This window comes from Pinus tabuliformis, chromosome X, assembly GCF_031772625.1.
Source record: "Pinus tabuliformis cultivar Carrire ecotype Pingquan chromosome X, CPIR1, whole genome shotgun sequence".
Lineage (NCBI taxonomy): Eukaryota > Viridiplantae > Streptophyta > Pinopsida > Pinales > Pinaceae > Pinus > Pinus tabuliformis.
In genome coordinates this window covers 847,614,341-847,640,198 of record NC_142308.1, presented here as the reverse complement: position 1 = coordinate 847,640,198, position 25,858 = coordinate 847,614,341, and the positions used below count along the sequence as shown (strand labels likewise).

Sequence of the window (25,858 nt, the reverse complement as noted above, 5' to 3'; positions counted from 1 at the left end):
GTGAAGCCCCACTGTCCACATACCAGATACCTGAAGATGCTCCGCTAATCGAGGGAAAAGCATGCTCCCTCTGAACCTGTGTGGCAGGTGATCCTGTACTAGAGGACTCACACGTAGTGAACGCAAACTCTCGGTCAAAACGACCAGCAAAGTCCTCAATCTCTGCTGAAGCTGCCACGTCCTGGTTCTTCCCCTTCTTCTTCTTCTTCTCCGGACACACAACTGCATAGTGTCCCATCTTTTGACAATTCCAACACTTCACCTTGGAATAGTCCTTCTGTGAGTTACCCTGTTTACCTTTACCTTTGCCTTTGCCCCCACCAGTGCTTGTGGAAGCCTGCTTCTTCCCTTTGCCTTTCTTGCCTCCTGCCACCAGTGCTACGTCCTCATCCTGCTCAACTGGCTTGGCTGCCCCAAGCTGTCCTTTTCTGATCTCTGTCTGAATACAATCATCCCAAAACCTCTCCCATGTGGGAAGGGTCTCACGTGCACAAACCCCATCAGCAAAGTTCAACCATGAACGGGGGAGGCCATTCACTGCAATACGCACCAACTCAGTGGATGGAATGGCCTCTCCAATCGCTGCCAACTCATCTCTCACATTGGTAATCTTTGTGAGATATCCAACTGCACTATCATTCCCCATCTTAATGTTCTTCAGCTTCTCCTTCAGGACCATCTTCCGGTTCTCATTGGTACTCTGGTAGAGATTGGACAATGTTGTCCACATCTCATGGGCATTGCTCTTTCCTCTCACATGAGGAATGCAATGGTCTTTGATTCTGTCTAGAATCAACGTTTTACCTTTATTGTTCTTCTTTTTATACTTAGCCAACTGAGTAACATCAGTGGGCACAACAACAGGGTTCTGTGCGGTATGTACCATGATATCCCAGACTTCTGCCTCCTCAAAGATACTCTGCATTCTCTCCTTCCAAACGCTGTAATTTATATGCCCATCCAGCCTATCCTCCACCCTCAATCCCAATGACATCCTGCTGTCCTAAAACTGAAAAATAGCACTGCTGTAGTAAAGATAAAACTGCTGTTTATGAAAAAATCAGCTTGCTGGAATTTTCTGAGTGAAAAATCAGCAACTGTAATTTTTCCTTTTGTTGTCCCAAATTGCCCTTCAGCACTCAAGCTCTGATACCATGTAAAAATTTCTGTTTTCCCACCCCGGTTTTCAGTTTCACCTTATTTCTCCCATGTAGTTAAATGCCCATTCCCATAACCATACATTTAACAGACTGAAAAAAATAAATATGGCTGAAAACACAAATTCTGGAATTTTTTCAGAATGCTGGAAATTGCAGAAATAAAAATCAGCAATTAAAAACAGCCATTAAAACACATTAAAACACATTAAAACACTGATATTTTTGGTCAACTTGACCTTGGAAAAACCCCCTACAACTCTTGGGGAAAACCAGTGTGAGAGCTCTTCTTTATTTCTGAAAATTGTCTTTTTACAGTGAGAATTATTCAGCAAAAATCAGCAAACAAATTTACAACTTATCTCCTTTCTCGTGCCTCACAGCAATCTGGAAATTACAGCAAACATGACAGCAATAAATGCTGTATGGCCTCCGTTTTGTGTGCAAAAAAATCAACAAACTGCTCCTCGATTTTTGTGCAAAAATTTGCCTTTCACTATGTGCTGAATCAGCTGTACAAATCTGCTCAACTGCTGCCTTGGAATGTGTGCCAAGCTGCTGTCTCCTTCTCCTTCCTGCTCAGAAATCTCTCTTGCTCTCCTTCTCCCAATCTGCTCATGAAAGAATGAATGACCTTTTCCTCCTTTTCCTCCTTTAATATAACTCCAAGTGACTTTTGGGTGATCTCTAAATCCAATGGCTGAAATAGATTTAGATCAATGGTTGAGATTAAATGCTCATTTAAATCTCACTTTCTATTTTTTAATTCACCCCACTTTAATAAAGACCCACTTAGTCATTTATTTCCAAAGTCACTTTTCCTTTCTAATTTTTCATTGACTTTATAAAAGTCACTTTAAAATTAGACTTAATAACTTTATCACTTAAAGTCACTTTTAAATTAGATTTAACTTTATAAAATTATAAAGTCACTTTAGGAGAAAAATTAAATTCTTTTGGACACTTTTCCCTAGGCCAAAGATCAAAGCCTAAGGGAACCACCTGTCCTCCGGTACCAAATTTCAACAAAATGCATTAAGTATCCAAACAACTCCAAATAGTGAATAATATAGTTATTCTTAGACAATCCCAAATGCCTGAAAAGGTAAACTGCATTAAGTATCCAAACAACATTGCTTTCCAATGGAGTTTCCCTTGAAACAAGGTTGAGTGTTGATCCTAAACATATTTCCAACGACTGTGTTGATGTTTTTGTAACATCGGGCAGACATTCTCCCATGAGGTCATGCTGATTTGACTAGGGGATAATGATACATCCACCCATGGGATCATGCTGATTTGACTAGGGGATAATGATACATCCACCCATGGGATCATGCTGATTTGACTAGGGGATAATGATACATCCACCCATGATGCTCACATTGTGCTTTGGGATGGAGTGATTTATTTTTTATAGAACAAGTTTGAATTGTTTATTGATTGGGTTTTTCAACCAACAGTGAGGTAAACAATTCTAGTCTAATGTTGAGTTGTGATGTAGGCTCCATTAGTGAGGGGGTTTCTTGTGATGAGGTGCCCTTTGATGGGTCTCCACTCAACACTAGAGCTCTATATAAAATTTAAATAGACAAACAAGTGAGAGGCAAATCAACATAACAAGCTCATTTATCTTTTCTAGTGGAGGAGAAATTTAGCTAAGGTGAAATATGCTGTTGGAGATCATCTTTATCTTTTCATCATCATTTTAACTCTCTTGGATAGTCACAAGTGTGATTTGTACAACCGAGTTTGATCGAGTTTGAGCAACTTTGACCATAGACACATGTGTGAAGAGTTCACTGAGTTTTGACCATAGCAAAGGCTGCACGTGCAAGGGTTTGACCAACCACAGTTTGACCACAAGGTCGAGTTTGACCAAGTTGAAGGTTGACTACAGAGTTGACTTTTGACTATTTGACCACTGTTGACTAAACAACAAATTGACCAGGTTTGACTGTATTGGACTTGTATTATTAGCACAAATTTCTAGACAAATTTATGATTTGTAAACCTTGCTGAAAGACAATTTCTCCTTAAGAAAAGATTGCTGGGTTTTTTCCCAAGGTTGGGTTTCCCAAGTGAAAGTATTTGTTTATTGTGCATGGCTGTCTTTCTATGATCTTTATCGTTTTTGCTACATTTACTCTTGAGATTTTCTGTGTATAATTATTCAATGATATCAATGGCTTGAGAAATACTATTGAAAATCATTAGGAAGTAATTATCCACGCAGAAAATTGTATTCTACTACACTTGCCATAGAATTTCAACAAACTGTTGGTAAACTTGTAGTTCCAAAGAATGTGCTTCACTATCTCTAGTTGAGCACAAACTAGACAAGGACCATTAGTCAACTAGCTCTTAGCTAAACAGGCTTTAGATGGTTGCTGCTAATAGGCAATGAGTGATGCAAAAGCATGTAATTTTCAACTTAGACAAAGAGACCTAATTGTGCGGCTTACATATCCACTTGTCCTCAGTGTGAGAAGAGGTACATCCTTTTTTATTCATAACAATGAATGTCCTGAACTTCCGCTCCTAATCCTCCCCCACTTGGGACTACACATGTCAATATTTATATTATACAACTTCTTATGAGGAATCAAATCTATAACATATTTGATAACTAATTTATGAGAACACATGAGTGCCCTTTAGCTAGCAAACAATTTCAAGTCTTTCCAAGCCTTGGCCTTAATATCTCAAATAAATGCCCTTCCTACTTAACTTGCAAACTTGCAACTATAAGTGCTTAAAAATACATTGATCCCTACCATTCCAACTTCGAGTAGAATGCTAAGACAAATTTCATCCTACATGACTACTTTTGAAATTCCATTTGACAAGCAGGGCAACAATTTTCTAGGCCTCCCACGTGTTTTTGTAGATGAAGGACCTAGAAATCCTGAAAAGTACATGAGGATAGAATTTCACATTAGTTAAATATCCCTTGTACCTTAAGGTTGCATTGAGCTGATTGAAACATGTGTTGCAATAAACTTTGCTAAGGTGTGGAGTCCTTGAGGCATTAGACTGCCCATTTCACTTCTAGAATACTCCCTTCAGATGAAACATCAATAAGGTGTAGGCTCCGCTTCTCTTGAGGTTTAATGCATACATTCCAAGGAAGCATAAAGAGCCCTTTCTCATCAACATATTTGGACCTCAAAAGCCTAGTTCATTTTCTTGCATTGGGCCCTACTAGGGAGCTAGCAGGGACCATTTTAAATGTGGGAACTTACAATATTTGTGAAGTAATTGTAATCTCACCTACGAAAAGGTCTTTGAATTGGTAAAATAAGAGGTTTGTCTAAAGCTTGGATAGGCACAAGTCCCACATAGTCACAATTAAGAGCCCCATGTCAAATGGTATCTTGATGTAGTACACAATAACCCTAGGCCTAATAAAACCCCATAAAGAAGGAATCTAAGATGAAGGATCTTCAATCTCTACAAACCAAAAATAGGTCTTCTAGTAATTTATAATTGCTCATAAAAGAGCATTGGAAAATAGGTCCAAACAATCCCTTGTATCCTCAAACAACTCATAGTTCCCTTGAATTTATAGAAAGGAATCATCTGCAAAGTGGTTGTTAACCATACTTGATCCATAAGGAAGAGAAATACCTCAGATTCTTCCTTGCATCTTCCAATAAGTAATTGAGAGCATTAATTACTAGAACATAGAGATATGTCACAAGTGGGATCCATCCTTCCTCAATTGTGGTGCACATGGTTTGTCAACTTGTATCGGTTGTGTACACACTTGCTATGTTGATGGTTGAGTCCATTGTTCAATATATTTCAAGACAACTTGTTATTGATGATTGTCTTGTTGCACAAGATACCTTTGGTGTCATTTGGTGCAGGAAAAGAAATTGGTGCAAAGCAGTGCACAATCCCATGAGCTGGAAAAGCATGCATGCAAAAGGGCTCAAATTTCAGCATGGGTCTCTACTTCTTTTGAGAAGTTTTTGCAGCAAGTATCCCAAGAGTTTGGGATGAGCATTTGCAGTACATTCAACATGCTACAACCGGTAAAAGCCTTCTCATTTGGGAGGCAGCTCTTCCTCGATTGTGGTGCACATGTTTTGTCAACTTGTTTTGTGTACACACTTGCTATGTTGATGGTTGAGTCCATTGTTCAATGTATTTCAAGACAACTTGTTATTGATGATTGTCTTGTTGCACAAGATACCTTTGGTGTCATTTGGTGTAGGAAAAGAAATTGGTGCAAAGCAGTGCACAATCCCATGAGCTGGAAAAGCATGCATGCAAAGAGGGCTCAAATTTCAGCATGGGTCTCTACTTCTTTTGAGAAGTTTTTGCAACAAGTATCCCAAGAGTTTGGGATGAGCATTTGCAGTACATTCAACATGCTACAGCCGGTAAAAGCCTTCTCATTTGGGAGGCAACTCTTCTTCTAGAGCGGAGGTGCCATGGATGGGCATTGTGACAGTTGGCAAGCCCACATGTTCAGAGGAAGATTTCAGCTCATATATCAGCAAGTATCATTACTGGTTTCTACAAATTTTCAGTTTGTCTGGCGAACAAGCTTGGTCGGGATTCGACAAGTACTTGGCTTGTGCAACAAAAAGTCGCCATGACGACAGTTGGCAAGGCAGGACATTTTGACATCAATATGCTCTTTTGGCTGAATGGAAGAGGATGTTTGTATTCTCTCAAGTGCTGTACAGTTCAGTTCAGAGATTCAGTAAGCTTTTGGGGACCAAAAGCCTTCTCATTTGGGTGGTGTGATCAGGAGCTCAGGACCAAGTGTTGTAAAATGGTAAAAAATGAAAGTGCTCAGAACTAGTTTGAACCTGAACAACCAGATAGAGCTCGTCTTCCTGATTCCGGCGCAGCGAATGGTTCGGAAAACAGTCGTCGTATGAGAAAGTTATGCCAAAAAGAAGAATTGCCCAATAACATTGAAATTTTGAATTTTTTTTCAAAAAAATTTAAAATAATATATTCCATAGAATATTCTTTGGAATATTCGGTTTTGGGCAGCGAATGGAAGGATGACACGTGGCAAGCTTGGAAGCCGCCACGTAGCCAAGGTGACATCAGTGATTTGGGCGCATGTTTAAAATTTTGGTTGAATTGTGGTTTGAATCCGCGACTTCATACATACAATTGCAAAGCCTTACCAACGCACCATGACTCAAGGTCTTGATATGACGGCGGATTTACAATATTTAAATGTTGTATTTGGTTTGGGCGGAAACCAAAGGGGGCCAGCCCCCTTTACATGGAACCTTGGCCCGAAAAACCATGGGCTTAAGTCCTTAAACTGCGCAGCTATGTAACGGTCACCGCTTTATATGTTAAACGTGGTCACATTCCGCAAATCTGGAGTTAACAAACGGCTAGACTGCCTGTCAATCCGCGTTTTCTGGCTCGGAATCCAAGGGGAACTGCCAGTTACATTAACTCAGTCACATGCATGTTAAGGCCCAATGGTTAACTGGCGGTCACGGGTAGTTTGGTGGCGGAGTTTTTGGCGGAGCACTCCAAAAATGGTGGGATTGCCAAACTGTCGGGGTTATCTCGGCTCTAATTCAAGTTAGCTGGAGTCTTTCTAGGACAAACTGGCAGTTGGGAGTAAATGGCCATAACTTTGGCTAGGAAAGTCCTTTCTGGACGATTTTTTTTTTTGATTTTGGGTCTCTTCGACCTTCTGAAGCCGTTGGCACAGGTTTCATAGCCATCTGAGGTCGTTTGCAGGTGTTTTTGCTTCGTGGAAGTTCCAGGAGCCACCAGGGCCAAATCAGTTTGGGAGCTGCATTGAGAATTGTGTAGCCAATGAATGTAGATCGAAGGTCATTCCTGAAGGTTTTCAGTATTCTGAGTCCATTTCTACAGGTGAACTTCTCACTGTTTAGCTTCAAGGAAGCTTTCAGGGCCATTAGGGCCGTTTCAGTGCTTGAGCTGTTTGGGGGCTGTGTTCATCCATTTTTGGTGATTCAAAAGCCTATGTCTGCTATTTTCGACCTTCTGAGTCTAATGGCAGAGGTTTCATAACCAATTGAGGTCATCTTCACCTCGAAATTCTCCATGCAAGTTTAAAGGGCCATTGGGGCCAATTGGGGAAAGTACTGTATAAGGTACAATTTCATTGTTTAGTGCTTGGGAAAGAGCATGTTTAGCTAATTCCTATCTTCTGATTCTGTATTTACAGTCAGATCTGTCTTTTGAGACACTCATATTCTTGTATTAGCCTTTGTAGCATTTTTAATACAAGAGGACAAGCCTAGTTTGAGAGGCTTGGTCCAGCAGATGTAGCCCAGGAGGGGTGAACTGCTTCATCATTTTGATGTATTTATTTGCTGAAGATGGTATGCTAAACAAAACTGATATAAAGTGTTAAACATCAAATATACATAACTTGCATACACACATAATCACCTATATAGCTGCAGAAAGTTATTTGTTTTATTCCGCAAGACATCAAACTTCAAGTATGTGTATGTCAATGACTTCTAAGTGTTTACTTCGTTATTTCTTTAGGCAGAGCCTGTAGAGGGCCAGGTAGCCTCTGGAACTCATCCTCTCTTTAGAGGTAACATGTCAGATCAATGCCCCTACAGTCTATCTCTGTATAAGAAATAAGAAGTTTTCACATTTTCAGAGGACACTTGGAGTGTATAGCTCACATTTGAAATTATGGGAAATGGATACCTTGCACCCTTAAACAAGTATATTCCATTTTCAGATCACTTCAACAGCAGTATACTCTTTAAACCACACTTCAATAAGCTAGGGCACCCAATGAATAGTAGATTCAACCAAGTATGCACATTATAGTACTGACAATACTTCAATTTTTTTTTATCTAATCTACTGTTCCATATTATTGACAGTAATATGATACTTTTCCAAACCACAATAAGTCGGCCTGGTTGCTCAACAAAAAAACAGTGGACCAGTTCCACTCAAAACAACCAGTGTACTTCAGAGTGGAATATCAAATTCAAGGGCACTGAAACCAAATCAGAAATGCTGTTTCACAAAATAACCACTAAGACTTAGTCTTAGTACAAATTCTGCTGGCTGAGTATCTGATAAATCACTTCTATAGGAGTTCTGAGCCCCTGCTTCCTTCAACAGTCCAGACTCCAAATCAGCTTCTATAGAGAATTCACTGTCCACAGGCTTGAAATAGGGCTGACTGTACCAACAGAAAATCCCCCCCCGCCCCTGTGGCCCTGTGGCTGTCTGCATCCTGCCTGCTGCATGCAGTTCAACAGTGTTGTGTCGCTGCTTTTTACCCCTTTGCTGTCCATTAATGCTTTGCTGCCCCTGAACAGGGCTTGTCCACTGAAAATTGCACCCTTGCTGGCCAGAACTGATCAGAAATGCTCCAAGAGAATATGATGTGTCAGAACAAAGAAACAAGGTTGCTAGGTAGGGCAGGATCAGCTCCACAGAATCTTGACAAGGGATTAGCTAGGGTGGGAACACCTCCAGAACAACTAATCAAGAAGAAGGGTTCTTAAAACCCTCAGAGCCTCAGTCTCAAGAAAATCAGAGATATTCCAATCCAAATTGATGATCAAATCAGATTTCAACTCTCCTTTATTTGTAGTTTTCCTTATGGGGTTTTCTCAAATGTGGGTTTGCAAGTGCAACCCCCAATTTGGGCACTTTGCTGCAGCTACCCCAAAATTTACCCAATGTTACCTCAAACATTGGATAATTGGGTTTTCCCCTTTATCAAGGACTATAGCCTATGGGGTTTTCTGCCATCCCGTGGGCAATTAATCCTTTAAACTGTTTTTTAGAACCTTTTTTAGGGAGACTATATCCCCCTTTATGATCTCCCATCCTCGCAACCGTATTGAAGTTTCCCTCTAGAAGCCATTCAACTTCCTAAAGGGATCAATCCAACCAGTCCCAATGGTTTGGGGTTTAGGGTGGGATCCTATGAACAAGACCCAATTTCCCTTCATTGAATTAAAAAAAGGTAGCCTATATATACCTTTGAATTGGATCATTGCAATGCTCAACCAAGTAGGAACGTTAAGTAGCAACAATGCTGCCCCTCCACTGCAAGTAGTCCAATATGACTTCCTAAAGGGACAAATCCAACTAGTCCCAATGGTTTGGGGTTTAGTGTGGGATCCTATGAACAAGACCCAATTTCCCTTCATTGAATTAAAAAAAGGTAGCCTATATATACCTTTGAATTGGATCATTGCAATGCTCAACCAAGTAGGAATGTTAAGCAGCAAACAACGGTGCCCCTCCATCGCAAGTAGCCCAATATGACTCCATGCTAGCAATAGTCTATCTTGGAGTGAAGTTCAAAGCCTGACCTTGAAAAAGGACCACACCGGGCTTAGTTCTTCTTAGTGTGTCTCTCATGAACATTATGTGTCTTTGGATAGACATTCCCCTAACTTTATGAGAAAGGATATTCAATTTCATTGAAGGCGATCTTCATTGAACAACTTCTTAAAACAATTGTCAATTGCAAAGGGCCTTAAAGTAATGTTGGGGTGAATGGGGGATGTCCTTGTTGCATCCTTGTATATTTAGGGTTCTTTCATCCACTATTTCTGGCTTTTCATGAATAGGATGGTCTGTGTATGATGTCCTTTGTTTTGCCACCCACTAATCATCGTCCTTGTTTGATAGTTCATCCAGTTGATGACAGTTAGAAAAGCATAAGTATTGCCATTGCTTTGGATACTTATCTTGATTTGGAGGTTTGCGGCCTATGTACTGGCATGCTGTAGTTCATTCCGAGGCTTAGATGATGGAGCTGCATTTTTATGCAAGTTGGCAGTACAAGCATTGGCATGAGATGGCACAGACCTCGGTTTTCTATCAGGTGGTCGTGTGCCTGGAAAGTGAAATGCCCAATGGAAGTTCATATGTTTTCCTTTTGGAAATCAACAGTAAACATTTTAATGTGCTAGGGTAACTTTTTATTCAGGTCGACATCCCAACAGATCCTTGGTCTAGCCTAGAAACTCTGCCTACTATCACCAATTAGGGCACTTCAAACTCTTTGAGCAAAGAGTTCCACAAAGGGGCATGAGTCAACAACAAGCCTAAAAAGTTTGATCCAGAGGGGCTTGCCTTGCCTTGTTAATGTCTATTGGATCTCCAAGACTGAGCATATGCCAGTGACTTGGCAATGTTCAATATTCCATGATGTGAAACATATTTAGCAACAGATTCAGAGTTGAACAAAAGAATTAATGCGGATGATAGAACTTGCAATTTTGAACTCATGATATCCGATGTTTAAGCTGATGAATGTTTTGTACTTATTATTTTAAAACATTATTTCTCCTGTGAAGTTGGATAGAATTGTCACGGACATGACTAGTCAGCTCCTTTACATCCATTATTAAAGGTAATTTTGCTTCTAACAACTTGCTGTATGATAATTTGTGATTGTGAATACCAGATATTAGACTGTTCGCAAGAAAGTATTAAAGCTGATGTTGGGGAACTTGGCGAGGAAGTATTGTGTGTTCGGGCATATGGGCAGTGTTACGTGGCTCTTGGAATCAGCATCAGGTTTGTTGACAAGCTGACCTATTTGTTCTTATATTCTTTTACTGTTAATGACAATGGTCAAGAGTCTGTTTATCTTTTCACTGCTTCCAGTAGTTCTACGGATTAAATGCATGTGTGTTTTCTGTTGCATATATTGTATAGGGTGTATGTGTTAGATCTTATTTTTCCTTTTACTGTGATCATTGAAGGGTTGAGGCCACACAATGATCGCTCAAATTCATAAAGCATATTCAAAGTTATTGTGGGTTTAATGTCATTCATGATAGCTAAGTGAATGTGAAATTTTGAAAGTGCTCTTTTGGAAACCTGTACCCATTTCCGTATGAATGTCATCAATGACAGTGACCAATCATTATTAAGCATAATTGGAAGGTTTGTCTATGTTGAAGTAAGAAAATTGTAGTTAGCAATCTATAAGGTTTGGTGAACATCAATTTTTAATGATGTTGTGGTCTACACTTTTTGGCTTTCCGTTATGGGACTTTTGGAACCCTGAAATATGAACTCAATATGAATTTTTTTTTTTGGGGGCGGGGGGAGGTGAATTAGATGTAATACTATACACCAATTTCATGCTATGCCTCACTCTGAAGCCAAGTAACACTGTTGATGGCATGGCAACTCGTAGAAACAAAAGCATTCAACAGAGAAGCCAGATTTTCCCATACATTTCAGTCATCGGGTTCTTAGTTTTCTCAACTATATTACCTTTTGAGTCTTCCCAGATTTGGGTTAGAAAAAGGAAGATAATTCACCCACATTTGGGGTTTGATGAACAGTTGAGCACCCATTAATGCACTGAAATTCTTTCATTTTTCTTTAAAAAGTACTACTATTTGGAAAAATTATGAGCATTCATTTTCAAAATCCCCTCCACCCCACAAGCTTTAGATAGAGCCAGTTGTATTATCACACCCTGGCTGGACCCAAGGGCAAGCAATCACCAATCAGTAAGGTACACATATAGAACAATCCTGATCCAACTTGAAATGCACACTGTACCATGCCAGGGCCTGCCTCTCTTAGCTGTTGGGGCACACATTCTGAATTTCTACCTAAATTTTCCAAACAGACTTGGCCATAGTGTAAAGATGTGTCATCTGAAGGTAATGAACAAAATTACTAATGCATACTATGGTGGAATTCAATGCAAAAGAAGACTGAAATTCATAGAAGCATGGAAATACAATGACCAAATGCTCATGATCAATTCTATTAAGAACCATATACCATTCATGCCCAGTTTTGAATTATTAAATGGCATTCAACCATTTCCCCATCATATTAACAGAACTCCTAGAAGAACATATTTCAATGAAATAATGGTTGGGAATATAAACAGAATTAAATAAACAGATAATGCATTTGTTTCTTTTTCTCATTCACATGCCAGCATTCACCTGGTTCAAGTTTGGTGACCTTCAAGTCAAACAAAAATTCAACAATGATAATTCAGGGAATAAAATTTGGCTTCAAGTTCGAAAAACTATAAAATATAAAAGTTAATAAGATATAGGTAATAAAATTGAAGAGGCTAATTGCACATATATGTAGAAATGAAAATAGCATAAAAATATAAAAATAGCATACTAGAGTCAAAGACTAGCCTCCTTGGTGAGGTAAGGGAACAAGAATTCAATTGATATAGGTCAATTATCCAGATTGCCCTTGATCCATATTAGTATGCCCAAAACATTAAGTGAAAGCACATGATTGCAAAAATGATTAAAGTCCCTGTTGATGGATGAACCACCTTCCCTCAAGAAGGAATGCTGGATTGGAGATAAATCAGGCCGGAGCAAGAAGTGGATGATTCTGACATAATGTTGTGTTCATCATATAGGGATGCTAGCTGGCTGGCTATCCAAAGAGGATAACAAATTTCTGCTATGGGTTACCTACTTTTTAGTGGGTAACATTTGGTTCTTAACTCAGGGACATGTGCTCACTATAGAGTGCATAATCCATGTGCTCGAACAAGGAGTGTATGAGAACTCCATCAATCCATGGGGCTTGTAGAACTGTTACCTATACAGTCACAACAACTTGTTGATAACAACTGAGTAGGGTGTTGATCATCACCCTTGCTATATAGGATAATAATTAATGCTTGTTGATTTTTTATAGGATCATCACCCTTGTTATATAGGATAATAATTAATGCTTGTTGATTTTTTATAGGATCTTCTAAATTGATAATTACTTCTTATGCTTTCTTAGGTTAATCTTTTCTTTCATTCATATTCATCGTAAATCAATTGCACAAAATATCTCAATAGTAAAAACAAAGTGCCAGTAGGATCATAAAGAGACAGCCAAACAAAAAACACAAGATTTTTACCTTGTGAAAACCCACTTGGGGGAAAACCCAACAACATTTTCCTTAGATAAATTCTTCAGTTCAACAAGAGATACATCTAAATCTTCTAGTTAAATTCAAAGTCAAACTAACGAGCAATTTGGTATTAGTCAAATGTCATGTCCCCATTTTTATTCTTCTTTATATTGCAGCCAAGGTGGATTTCCAGGGCAAGAGATGGCTAGGTCAGTGGAGCAGGTTTATGTCATCAGGGGTTCCGATGGAGTTTTGAGGAGTTTTTATGGGATTTGTTGGCATTTGCTTGGCATATTCCATCATCCGCACAGTTTGCCTTTTGTTCTATCGCATTCGAACAACTTTCAGAAATTAACATTATTATTGGGCATAACTTAATTAATTATGCTCGAGGTGGCATTCCGAGGAGATTAATTGGTGGAACACCTTAGTGTAATAGCTTGTTGAAGATCTACAGGATGGGATGGTTAGATATGAGTTTCAATTACCTGAGGAGATGTGGTGGCCAATTTACCCTTTTCCCACATTAAAAGAATATTTTAATTGAAATAAAAGAGGGAAAAGTGCTCCATGATTAAAACAATAATGAAATAGAAGGTTCTAGAGGAGTCCATCAAATCTATAAAAGAAGAGGAGAAGACCATTGGATGAAACCTTGATGTTGGTATTATTTCTTGTATGTGAGGTTGAGAACCCGGTTCTCTGCTCTAGCAGTAGCCCTAGGACGGAAATCCTCGGGTGATTCAGTGAGAGTGGGTGAGCACCCATCTCTTCCCTTGGTGAATCCATTCAGGGTTCACAGGTTGCAGTGTATTGATTTCTTAGTTTGTTTCGGAGGCCGATTGCAGCATTATTGTAGATTTGTCTGAGGCCATTTATCTCAGCTCTATGGGTTGTATTTGCATGTAAACCCCAGTTCTTCTAATATAATAAAGTTGAGAATTTCCTGTTCATTGTGTTCTGTGATTGCAGTACTTTATTTGCTTATTTTGACATGGAAATCTTTTGTTAAATGTATGATAAATGTTATGTGAAGAGCTTGTTCCAAAAATTTCTGATTTGGAACATTACAGTGGTATCAGAGCTGGTGTACCTGCCAGCCGGAGGGTTAACTACAGATTGTCGAGGGTTTATTTTGAAGATGCATTGCAAGAAATATATCCTTGCCAGAAAACCCCAAAACTTTGTTGAAGAACACTTCTTGTTGATTCAGTTTTCAAGTTGTTGCATTTTATGATCGACAAAGTGGCAAGTCCAAAGTCTATTTCCAAGCCAAAGGTTTTATAAAAGTTTTGGGTTGTGGCCAAGTATTGAGGGATGTTTATTCTTCCTCTGTGAAGTTCTATCCTCTCACGGGAGACTGATTCAACTATAGAAAGAGAGATCGACTAAGTATTATCTCCATAAGGGGTGATTTTATTCTAAAATCATTGGTTCTTGAGTTTCCTATTATTGAGACGACAATCATAGCTCTTGTTCGTTGCTACAAGGCACCGGTAGACCACGTTGGCGGAGGGAAATACTTTAGAATGTGTTGACCGGTCCATGTTAGCGCACCTATTCTGTGGGAACGTTTGTGTCTGTCCGAGTTATAAAATGCCCAAGAGAGCGACGCATAAATCGATGTGTTGTGCGATGGAATATATCACGTCCCTGTTTGGAGCGATAGCTAGCTGGATCGATGGCTTAATCAACTAATAACGTACACAGGGTGGTCGAACTTAATTACTGAGAGAACGTGTGAAAATTCATCAAGGCTGCCATACATTCTGAAGACAAATGAAAAGAGGACGAGATTGTATTGTATTACAGTGCGGAGGATTTGCAGATAATTGCTCTTGAGCTTGTATACAAAACATGAAGAGAATCGACGGAGGGTTCATTCTTGAGTTAAATGCCGCATGTGAAATTGATCCGGCATTGTTGAACGATTAAAGGCACTCAACAATTATAAAGTGTGATCAATCGGGCTAGGCGTGTGGCTCTGCAATAGAGGAAATCGTGTTTTGTTCATTGTGACCCATTTGTCGAAGCCGCATTGAGTTGTTGAGATGTCGGTCATCATTGCTACACAGAAAGGGACAATCATTGGTTCCTTTGCATGATCGGCCAGTTTAGTTCCCAAACGGGCCAAAAATTGACAACGCAAGAATGTGTTAGAATTTTTTTGAAGAAACTCGTGTGTGGACGGAGAAACCATTCGGGCCAAATTGCGTGGAAGGTTTGGCAAAGATTTAAATGCCGAGTCTGTATCTTGAAGGATTGCTACAACGTGGGGGTTAATTGAAGTACTAGGGGCTCGATTTTTTGATAGTTCGATTAACCAGTCAAAGGGCATGATTGGAAATCACAGCTGAACGAGCGTGCCCCTCTTCCTGGGCAGCGTATCGTTTGACAACTGCGGCGTATAGATATAATGGGCAGGCATGAAAACTCATTTTCAAGAGGCCGTAATGCATTTTTGGGCGTGACCACGAATATCGGGAATCATATTGAGGAGAACTTGTGCATTTTAGCGTGGCTATAGTTTCACCTGTGGGTCAGCGCGTTATCTTAGAGAAGACAAAACTCGTGCTATTTGAAAGAAGTGTGCAGAGCGTATACATTTATCTCCGCTACGCTGAGCATATACTCTCGTTAAAAGTCGAGTGAACCTATGGTGACTCTCTTTCCTTGCTAGAGAGTTTGTAGGAGCGTTCACCTTTCTGTGGGTCGAACTTTTCAAGTATTTGGGTCGAAATTCATGGTAAGGAGGGACCGTTTTTCATTTCATCAGCTGGGTATTACACAATAGCCCAGAAATCGTCATCTACAGCTTGCATTGTTGAAGACAAAGTTGGAGGATTGAACAATTTCCTGAAGAATATAACACTGCTTATATGCCAAGTTTCCTCTATGTTCTCTAGTCCCTACCATTTTTATAAAATACCATGAAACTTTATCAGTACTCGTCAAATTTTCTACTAATTTTCTATATCTGAGCAAATCATCAATTGTTGAGTAGACGCTGACATCTTCATACATATATCACTGTATGAGTAGCAACAAATATATTTGACCATATATATATATATATATTCAAAATTGAACCAACAAAACTCAGCAGAGCAGGGGTACTTCTTAAGAGAGAGTTTTACAGTGTAATATGCTAAACTCAAGAGGACTGCATGTTATTCATATACAGAGGGTTGGCTATCATTTTGGCCCTGAATTTGCTGTGCCACTGAAGAACCATTGTCGCGCATCTCCTTAATTCAGCCCCCTCAGTTAAATTAATCAATTGTTATTGCTATAAGTACTTGCTGTGTCAAAGTTTCCAAGCTGTCTGTAATATGTTTGATGGAGTCCTAATCATAAATTGATCATAAGTCTTTGTTGAGTCAAAATTGCTTTTCATTTTCATAGGCTGAGTTGTTAAATGGCTGAGTGTGATTGAGGGTAAAAAGGGGGTTTAGGCAAAATCTTGTCGCTAGTGTTGGTGAGTCAAGTGTAGTTTATGTCTTGAGTCAGAGTCTTGAGCTGCCAAGCTGACCCATCATCACTGCATGAAGCTTGTCAATCAGGTTCGTGCATAAAACATTTTTGTTAATTTTAGGCATGTTCTATGCTTAGAGCAATTTATTTCAATTTTCACAATTAGCTCAATATCTTTTCCAGATAAGCAATCACATCAACATTAAAGTAAACTGCAAATAGAACATAAACATAAATTGCAGAAGACAAGCCAAGACAAGAGGACACAAGATGTGGCACTAGCTAGGGACAAACCCCAATGTCGGGAAACCCTTGATCAATTCTTCTTATATGTTCTTCAATAGTTCAATAGAGAGAGAGAGAGATAGTACATTTACAACAGAAGTCAACACTTTGACTTATCTAGATAAGAGCATAGATCATCTCTAAGAAGATGATACATGAGATCAGTTGAAGACATGCTGCTTCAACTGATTCTCCAAGGTGACTCCTTCACCTATCATTGTGTTGCATCTCGTCATCATGCTGCACTTCATTGTGCTGCACCATGCTGCACCCATCATCACAATGTTGGACCTCATGACCAAGTTGCACTCATCATACTGCTGCACCTTATGCTGCCACTGCTGTCCCATGTGCCATTGCTGCACCATGCTACCACAACTGTCCCATGTGCCATAGTTGCACCTTGCTACTGTCCAATGAGTTTGCAGCACCATGCCTTTGCTGCTGTCCCATTGTAGCCTTTGCTGCCATGTCATAGCTGCTGTCCCAATTGTGCCTACGCTGCCATGTCATAGCTGTTGTCCTATTGTGCCTTTGCTATCCCATTTACTATGCAGCTGTCTGTTTTCCTATGCAGCTCCATGCTTGCCACTGCTGCCTAGTTATATTATTGTGCTATTGCCATACCTTGCTGCTGTCCAATAGCCTCACCATACCTTGCTGTTCATGACTGATATGGTTAGGGCACTAGGCAACCCTAAACTCCTCACACAGTCCTCAAACAACCCTCATTAAAACTGCGGTATACTCTCATGAGACACCTCCCATAGCACGCTGTTGTTCAGGGCATGTTTGAACCCTCAAACTCTCCATGCTATCCCCGTCTTGAGGAGGTTAGGATTGCAGCCTACCACAGTTCCACGCTGTTACCTACAACCCACCTTTTCGCTGTCCCAAACAACCCTTCTTCAACTCGGCCTACCCACAGCCTCCTTCCAGCAACTTGGTGCCTTGTTTTAGGCTTTAAAATAGTCCTCCTTTTCAACCGCATTAGGCTTGTGTCTAGGGCATCATATGCTTGCAGCTAGGGCATCATAGGTATGTTTAGGACAACGTTTATCTTCATCTTAACAACGACTAGGATACCCTTGAGACAACGTAGAGGATAGGGCATCTCTTCATGACTGCGTCCTCTAGGTTAGGACAACGTTATGGCTACCTTCTAAAGACTGTGTTAGGGCTGCCTTAGGATAGCGTTAGGGCTACGTTCTAGGACTGCGTTAGGGCTGCCTTCTTTTTATCCAACATCTAGGGCTTCCACTCCTAGATTTCTCTTCCACTAAAACCCAAGTCAAGTGGAGAGAAATCAAAATAGAAGTGTGTGTGAAATGACTCTCAAGTCATCTCCTTTTATACTAAAACGTTGAGCACACGTGGGGTTTATTTAGTTGCTGGCCGACCTTGACGAATTGTCTTATAACACAAATAAATTCATAACTCCATGAATACTTATCGGAATCTGATGATCTTTACATCAACCCTACACCTCTCGATGAGAGGGACTCAAGAAAAATATTAGCTGCCATAAATAAGATGACCCACATGGAGGTTGGCCCTAGTTGTCAATTTTAACAATTTTGATGTACTTATCATTCCTCAGCTAAAACATGGATCAATTTTTTTTCTAAAATCCCTTAATAAACTAGCAACATCAAACATCAGACCCTTTTCAAAGAGGATTTGTGCCATTCTTCAGAGAGAACAACAAAAGGATGTGCAAGAGGGGCAGGGAATAGGACACAAAACTTTTGCACTCGGTATAGATTTGAAACACATGAAAGTCACATGGAAAGTCCTTTTCAGATTAGATGCACTCCTTTCCAAAGTGAGCCAGTTAGAAGGGAAAATCTAATTTGGGCTCTTAAACTAGCTATGCTTGCTCTCATACATCCCAAGTTCTTGGAGGAACCTTATGAAGGGGTTACACTTCCAGTTGCATCTTGTCTCAGTCACATCATGAGACTGACTGCACCTATACCTCCTTTCAATGATGAAGTTATGAGGAGTTTTCAAACTGATAGTAGAGACTTTCCAGGATTTGGACAATAGTGCAGACTCTACCTTTGGGAAGAAGCTTGAGATTTAGGAGTTATGGCCATAACTAAGACTTATGAAGATCTAGAGTGTGATGGTTTGATCTTGCAGATGTTCCAATGCTTCTTAAGCATTAGGAAACATCATCTTGACAGAGTCATAGCACACATGCAGTCCATCTTGTCCTCATGTATGAGAGGTCGTGATGCCATTTATCAGGAGTTGCAGTCTCTATTGTTGTCTGTTTGGAGGAGAGAGGAGTTGGTCTCATCTGCTGCTTATGATCTAGCTGAGAGATTGGTTGAGGAGAACATTGGGTTGTTCAGGAGACAATTGACCAGGGAGGAGCAGCTCAGGTTTGGGGGCTCATGTAGTAAGAATGGGATGAGGAGGAAGGGACTTTGCTTCATCTGCAAAGGACCTTGGGGACCTAACCACTTAGGCTTGAGTGACATTGAGGAGATGACAATGGTAGAGCAGGGAGATATTCGTTATGTCTGTCGGGATGAGGACTCTTCGCTGGACAAGTCCATAGGTTCATACGATGATACCTTAGAGGAGCACGAGCAATCATGTGGAGTTGATGACAGTAGCCTAGATATGCATCCATGTGTGGTAGAGGAGTATGAGGAGCAACCAATGGTTCCCATGTGGGAAAGAGATCAGAGAGTAGATGAGCGGCTGATGACTCAGCATAAAGAGTACATAGAGGAGCATGAGTCATGTTGAGTCATTGACATGAGGCTAGATTCATATGATGAGCAGTAAGTGGGTCCTAGGAAAGACATTCAGGATAACGTGTCACTGGTGATGAGTCAACATGAGCAGCATATGATGGAGCGTGAGTCAGCCGAGGAGGATGAGGCACACAGTATGCATGATGAGCTTTCTTGGGAGAGCTAGTTGGAGGTTCATATTGAGCCCATGATGGTGGAGGATGAGCAACCACCCTTGGGGTCAGCCACTGATGAGGAGCAAACATATGTATAGACAGCTGGCGAGGTGACATTATTCGCTGACACTTGTCCTTAGGAGATGCTGGAGTATGATAGGACAGTTTGGTAGGAGATTGGTGGACTGGAGGAGCATGGAGTTTCCTACTAGGCGAGGGGGATGGCAGTGCATCCATCTTTGGGACTACCCATTGATGAGGTGCAAACAGATGTAGTGGTAGCCAGATGAGCTGCAACATTTTCAGGCAACAACCTTCTCTAGGAGTACATAGATGGGGCTTGCAACGCGATTTGCCCACTTTTTCCCACTAGAGGGAGAGAGGCAGGATTTCTAGGACACGCTTGGATTGTCCAGGTAGAGCATCAACAACTAAGCATGTACCAGTTTTTGCATAGCAGACATATCCCTTGCACAGGTGTCCATGCGTTGGATTGGCGAGAGATCATGAGCTAGTATCCCTTTGATGGAGTGTCATTTTTAGTCAGGAGCATTGTATTGCAGGAGCCATCCATGGTGAGGAATATCGCATGCTTCAGTTGGCAACAGAATGTAGGTTGGTCACTTCATGGCATCGAGGAATCCATTCATGGTGGGTTGACACAGGAGCAGAGCGTCACCCAGTGGTTTGTATGGGATCCTGGCATTGGGTCTCAGTTGCGTCGAACCACCAGATTGGTCCACATATTTGGATTGCTTGAGGGCAAGCAATCTTGGGGCGGGAGGACTGTCATGTCCCCATTTTTTTTCTTCTTCATCATGCAGTCACGGTGGATTTCCAGGGCAAGAGATGGCCAGGTTAGTGGAGCAAGTTTATGTCATCAAGGGATCCAATGGAGTTTTGAGGAGTTTTTATGGGATTTGATGGCATTCGCTTGGCATATTCCATCATCCGCACAGTTTGCCTTTTGTTTCGTCATATTTCGACAACTTTCAGAAATCAACATTATTATTGGGCATAACTTAATTAATTATGCTCGAGGTAGCATTCCGAGGAGATTAATTGGTGGAACACCTCAGTGTAATAGCTCGTTGGAATCAGAACAGGAAGATCTACAAGATGGGATGGTTAGATATGAGTTTCAGTGACTTGAGGAGACGTGGTGGCCAATTTACCCTTTTCTCTCATTAAAAGAATATTTTGATTGAAATAAAAGAGGGTAAAGTGTTCCATGATTAAAATTATAATAAAATAGAAGGTTCTAGAGGAGTCCATCAAATCTATAAAAGAGGAGGAGGAGACCCTTGGAGGACAACTTGGTTTTGATATTATTTCTTGTATGTGAGGTTAAGAACCCGGTTCTCTGCTCCACCAGCGGAAATCCTCGGGTGATTCAGTGAGAGTGGGCGAGCACCCATCTCTTCCCTTGGTGAATCCATTCAGGGTTCACATGTTTCAGTGTACTGATTTCTTAGTTTGTTTTGGAGGTCGCTTGCAGCATTATTGTAGATCTGTCTGAGGCCATTTATCTCAGCTCTATGGGTTGTATTTGCATGTAAACCCCAGTTCTTCTAATATAATAAAGCTGAGAATTTTTTGTTCATTGTGTTCTGTGATTGCAGTACTTTATTTGCTTATTTTTACATGGCAATCTTCTGTTAAATGTATGATAAATGTTATGTGAAGATCTTGTTCCAAAAATTTCTGATTTGGAACATTACATCAAACTTGGTTAAATTGTCTTCATAACAAGTCAAATGCTGCCCAATAGACTTGGCCTGATCTGCTCTGCTAGGGCAGAATTTCAGCCTTGTTTTGCACTCATAAAACTTCTTGTGTCCAAATAATATACCTAGAAGTTTAGTCCTGTTCCACACGTACAAGATCACCAACAAAGAGAGACACATATATGAGATCAAACAAGAGAGAGACTTGGTTAATTGCTAGAGAACTTCGGCCCTTATCTTTTCTTCTTCTTCGCTTGATGAACAAAACGATACTTGCTTTTTGTGTGTGATCTGAATCATGTGCCCAAATGATGGAAGACGAGTGTCTTTATTGGAGCCAAAAACTTAAATTTTAAAATTCAAGTTTTTTTCTTTTGAAAAAGGACATGAAGAACATGCCTTATATTTATCATTACATATATTTCTAGGGCTAAAATATTAATTATGTAGACAGACCATAGCTACAAAATTCAACAATGCTAAAATAAAATGTTAGTTAAAATAGACATGATATCTAACTACTATGAAGACATATTAACATGAACAATATCAAAATTAGAATGCACACACAAGAGGCACACAAATGCAAAGCAACTTTATATTCATGAATGCATCAGGTGTCACAAGGGAAGAATGCCTTGAGGAGCTGCCCATTCATTGGTAAAGGGGTGGGGTCTCCCCTTAGAGTTTCGAGGTGCTATGAATTAATACCAGTTTGTACGGTCCTATCCAAATCTTACCAAATTTAGAATGCATGCCTGACTTTTACTTTCTCTTACCCCATAATAGGATTTGTTCAAATTCCTTGGGCCTAGCCTTTTGATCAAATGTAGCCTTGATTTTTTCTTGATTCTTATCCATTTGATTGAGGCAAGTCACCTAGACTCATCTAGCTCAATCAATTGATTAATCCTTGATTGCACAATATCCTTCTCATTAGTGTTGGATTTCAAACATTGTGAGAACGAGAGTTGTAAATGTATTGGGAACTTTGTTGCCAACCTATACACCAGCTTGGAAGGGATTTTCTTGGTAGATGCTTTAACAATTGTGCGATCAACCTAAAGAACATATTTGATTTTGCTATCTTGACTCCTCTTATTATCCCCAATAGTCTTTTTAATAATCCTCAAATCTCTTTTGTTGCTGGATTTGACCTGGCTGTTTCCTTGGGGATAATAATTACAACATAAGGAAGCAAAGGAAATGGAACTAAATGCTTTAATGTTATCCATCATAATTTTGGATGAGATTCTCAGTCTAATGATAACCAAGGAATTTATTACAACCTCTTCATTAGCCTTCTTAGTGGGTAAGCTTCGACCCATTTGGTAAAATAATTAATGGCAATTAGGATCTGTATGTGCCCATTGCTCGGATTATCTATGAATTCTCCAATGAAATCAAGAACCCATTTTTGAAATGGTGCATTAATAAACACAAATTTTAAAGGGAGGGTAGGTAGTTTCTTCTTTCCATAGGAAAACCCATTGGGCTGGCATGCTCTTACATGTTTATATGCGTCGACAAAAATCATAAGCTACTAATATCCTTTCCTCAAGATTTTATGCGCTGTTGTTTCAACTACAAAATGCCATCCACAAAACCCTGCGTGAAATTTCGTGATCGACTTCTCTACCTCTTGCGTATTTACACACCTAAGGATCACCCCATCTAGGTTTTTCCAACCAAGGGCATTCTGGGTTAGACAATACTTCATTGATTTCAATGTCAAGGCCCTCCTTTTATGGTCAACTAATTGGGGAAGGGATGATAGGTGCCTTAGGTTGTAGATAATATCGGAATACCCGTCATTAGATTCAAGTTCATTAGCAGTAGCACATACTTAATCATTTTCTTCTAGTTCAAATGCCTTGATATTTTCTTTGGTTAACATCTAGCCTAATCCTTGGCCCTTGGTTATTCTTTTGGGTTTGATGTCTAAATCACACTCTTGAATTTTAGGTACCCACTTTCCCCTAGATTCAAGGCAATCAAGCTGGGTCGGGGACATATGCAATAATTTTATTGTAGTACACTTAGATCTTGGACTGCATAAAGGATATGATGAAGGCATGGACTTGCTTTTGAATGATGGTATATCTAACCTCAACATCTTTAAGGACCTTGCTCATGAAAGCAATGTATCTTTCATTTCCCTCTTCATCTTTTTGCATAAGTATTTTGGCTACTGTATCCTCAGATGTAAAGGAGGAAATAATAAAGTCCTTTGAACAATCCATACTAACAAGGACAAGGGCAGTCATGATTCTTTCCTAGATTTTATTGAAGGATTTTTTTCTCCTTTCGTCCCATCGAATGCAACATCCTTCTTTAAGAGGTCACTCATTGAGTCATTCATGATTCGTTCCTAGATGTTCGTTCCTAGATTTTTTTGAAGGATTTTGTTCTCCTTTCATCCCATACGAATGCAACATCTTTCTTTAAGAGGTCACTCATTGGTTTCGTGATCTCAACAAAGTTTGCGACAAATATTCTTATGAAATTTATTTTTCCAAAGAAAAAGACTTCAAGGTTTTTATGTCTTTGGGGGCGAGATTTCCCTAATTGCTTCAGTTCTTTCAAAATCAATGTTGATGCTCTCTTTCAAGACCACATGGCCAAGGAGTTTGCCCTGGTCAACCCCAAAGATTTAGTTCTTTGGGTTGAACGAGATTCCATATTTTCTAATCGGTTAAAGACTCTGTTAAGTTTAGGTATGTTCTATGCTTAGAGCAATTTATTTCAATTTTCATGGTTAGTTCAATATCTTTTTCAGATTAGCAATCACATCAGCATAATAGTAAATTGCAGGTAGAACATAAACATAAATAGCAGAAGACAAGCCAAGACAAGAGGACACAAGATGTGGCCCTAGCCAGGGACAAACCCCAATGTGGGGAAACCCTTGATCAATTCTTCTTATATGTTCTGCAATAGTTCAGCAGAGAGAGAGAGAGAGAGAGTAAATTTACAACAGAAGTCAACACTTTGACTTATCTAAGTAAGAGCATAGATCATCTCTAAGTAGATGATACATGAGGTAGCTGAACTCAGTTGAAGACAAGCTGCTTCAACTGATTCTCCCAGGTGACTCCATCACCATGCTGCACCTATCATTGTGCTGCTCCTCATCATCATGCTGCACCTCACTGTGCTGCACCATGCTGCACTCATCATCACTATGCTGGACCTCATAACCATGCTGCACACATCATACTGCTGCACCTTATGCTGCTACTGCTGTCCCATGTGTCATTGTTGCACCATGCTGCCACAGCTGTCCCATGTGCCATAGCTGCACCATGCTAGCCACTGCTGTCCCATGTGGCATACTGCTGTCCCACTGTTAGTGACATTGCCATTCCATGTTTGGCATACTGCTGTCCCATTTGCTATGCTCCAACAAGCACCATTGCCTAGCTGTCCCATTTGGCATGCTGTACCTTGCTGCTGTCCTAATGAGTCATTGTTGCTCCATGCTGCCACAGTTGTCCCATTGTTATTCATGGCTGCTCCTATGATTGATTGATGTCCCATTGACCTACAGCAACCCAACAATCATGCCCAAAACATACCTTGAACATGGCTGCCTCCTCATGCTGCTGTTCTGGGCATATGGCAGCCCCTAACACTTCCATGCTGACCTGTTTAGGAGTGACTAGGCCTGTGGCCTGCCACAGACTTTAGCTTCACACACACCGAGCACCTAAGATGCATGCTACAACTCACTGTTCTGAGGTCTGTTTGGTTGCAGCAAACTAGGCCTGGTTAGGGAACTCAACAGTCCTTAACCAGCCTTCTTTTTGTGCCCAAGAACACTCCCAAGAGATGTGGCTGTCCTTCTTTGAGGGGCCGAGGGTGGTTGCTTCAATTCTGGGCTGCCCTAGCTCTTGTCTACCCTTCGGCCCGCCTGTAATTTACTGTGGCACCCTACAGCAAGACTGTGTAAGGTTGCAGCTGCCTTTCCATGGATCTGCACCCTTCCATAGTGCCCTCAAAACTGTCCTATGGTTGCGGCTCTTCCAGCAAGGGAACTCGGCCCCTTCTCCAACACTAGGGCCTTTAGATCTGAAGATATCCACCTGCAAATTTAATCCAAAAACCCTAGACGTTTTGGAAATAAAATTGAATTTGAAAACCCCAAATGGTTAGTATATACAAAAGGAAAACCAAAATATAAATACAAGGGTTAGTAGAAATAATTTACAAAATTATTTTACAATATTCACAATTTAAAATTTACAAGCTTTTAATAAACAGGTCTAACTTTATTTGCACAATTGCCTTAGAGGAAAAATTGAGTGAAGAAATAAATTTTTTATTTTATGCCGTGGCCAAGTTGCTGCAAAACAATGCTTAGATAAGCCAAGGAGCCAAACAAGATGAAGTCACTTCAAAGTCTATGTACTTG

The 25,858-nt window shown here is 40.2% G+C and overlaps 1 protein-coding gene across 1 annotated transcript in view; it reads left to right on the top strand.

Moving 5' to 3' along the window:
• The window catches only part of SWP (RNA polymerase II transcription mediator), a 174,377-nt gene that overhangs the window by 84,586 nt on the left and 63,933 nt on the right, over window positions 1-25,858 (top strand). Inside the window, exon 3 of the mRNA XM_089447732.1 lies at window positions 10,585-10,697. Coding sequence (XP_089303858.1) covers window positions 10,585-10,697 — 113 coding nt within the window. The remainder of the gene's footprint in view (window positions 1-10,584; window positions 10,698-25,858) is intronic.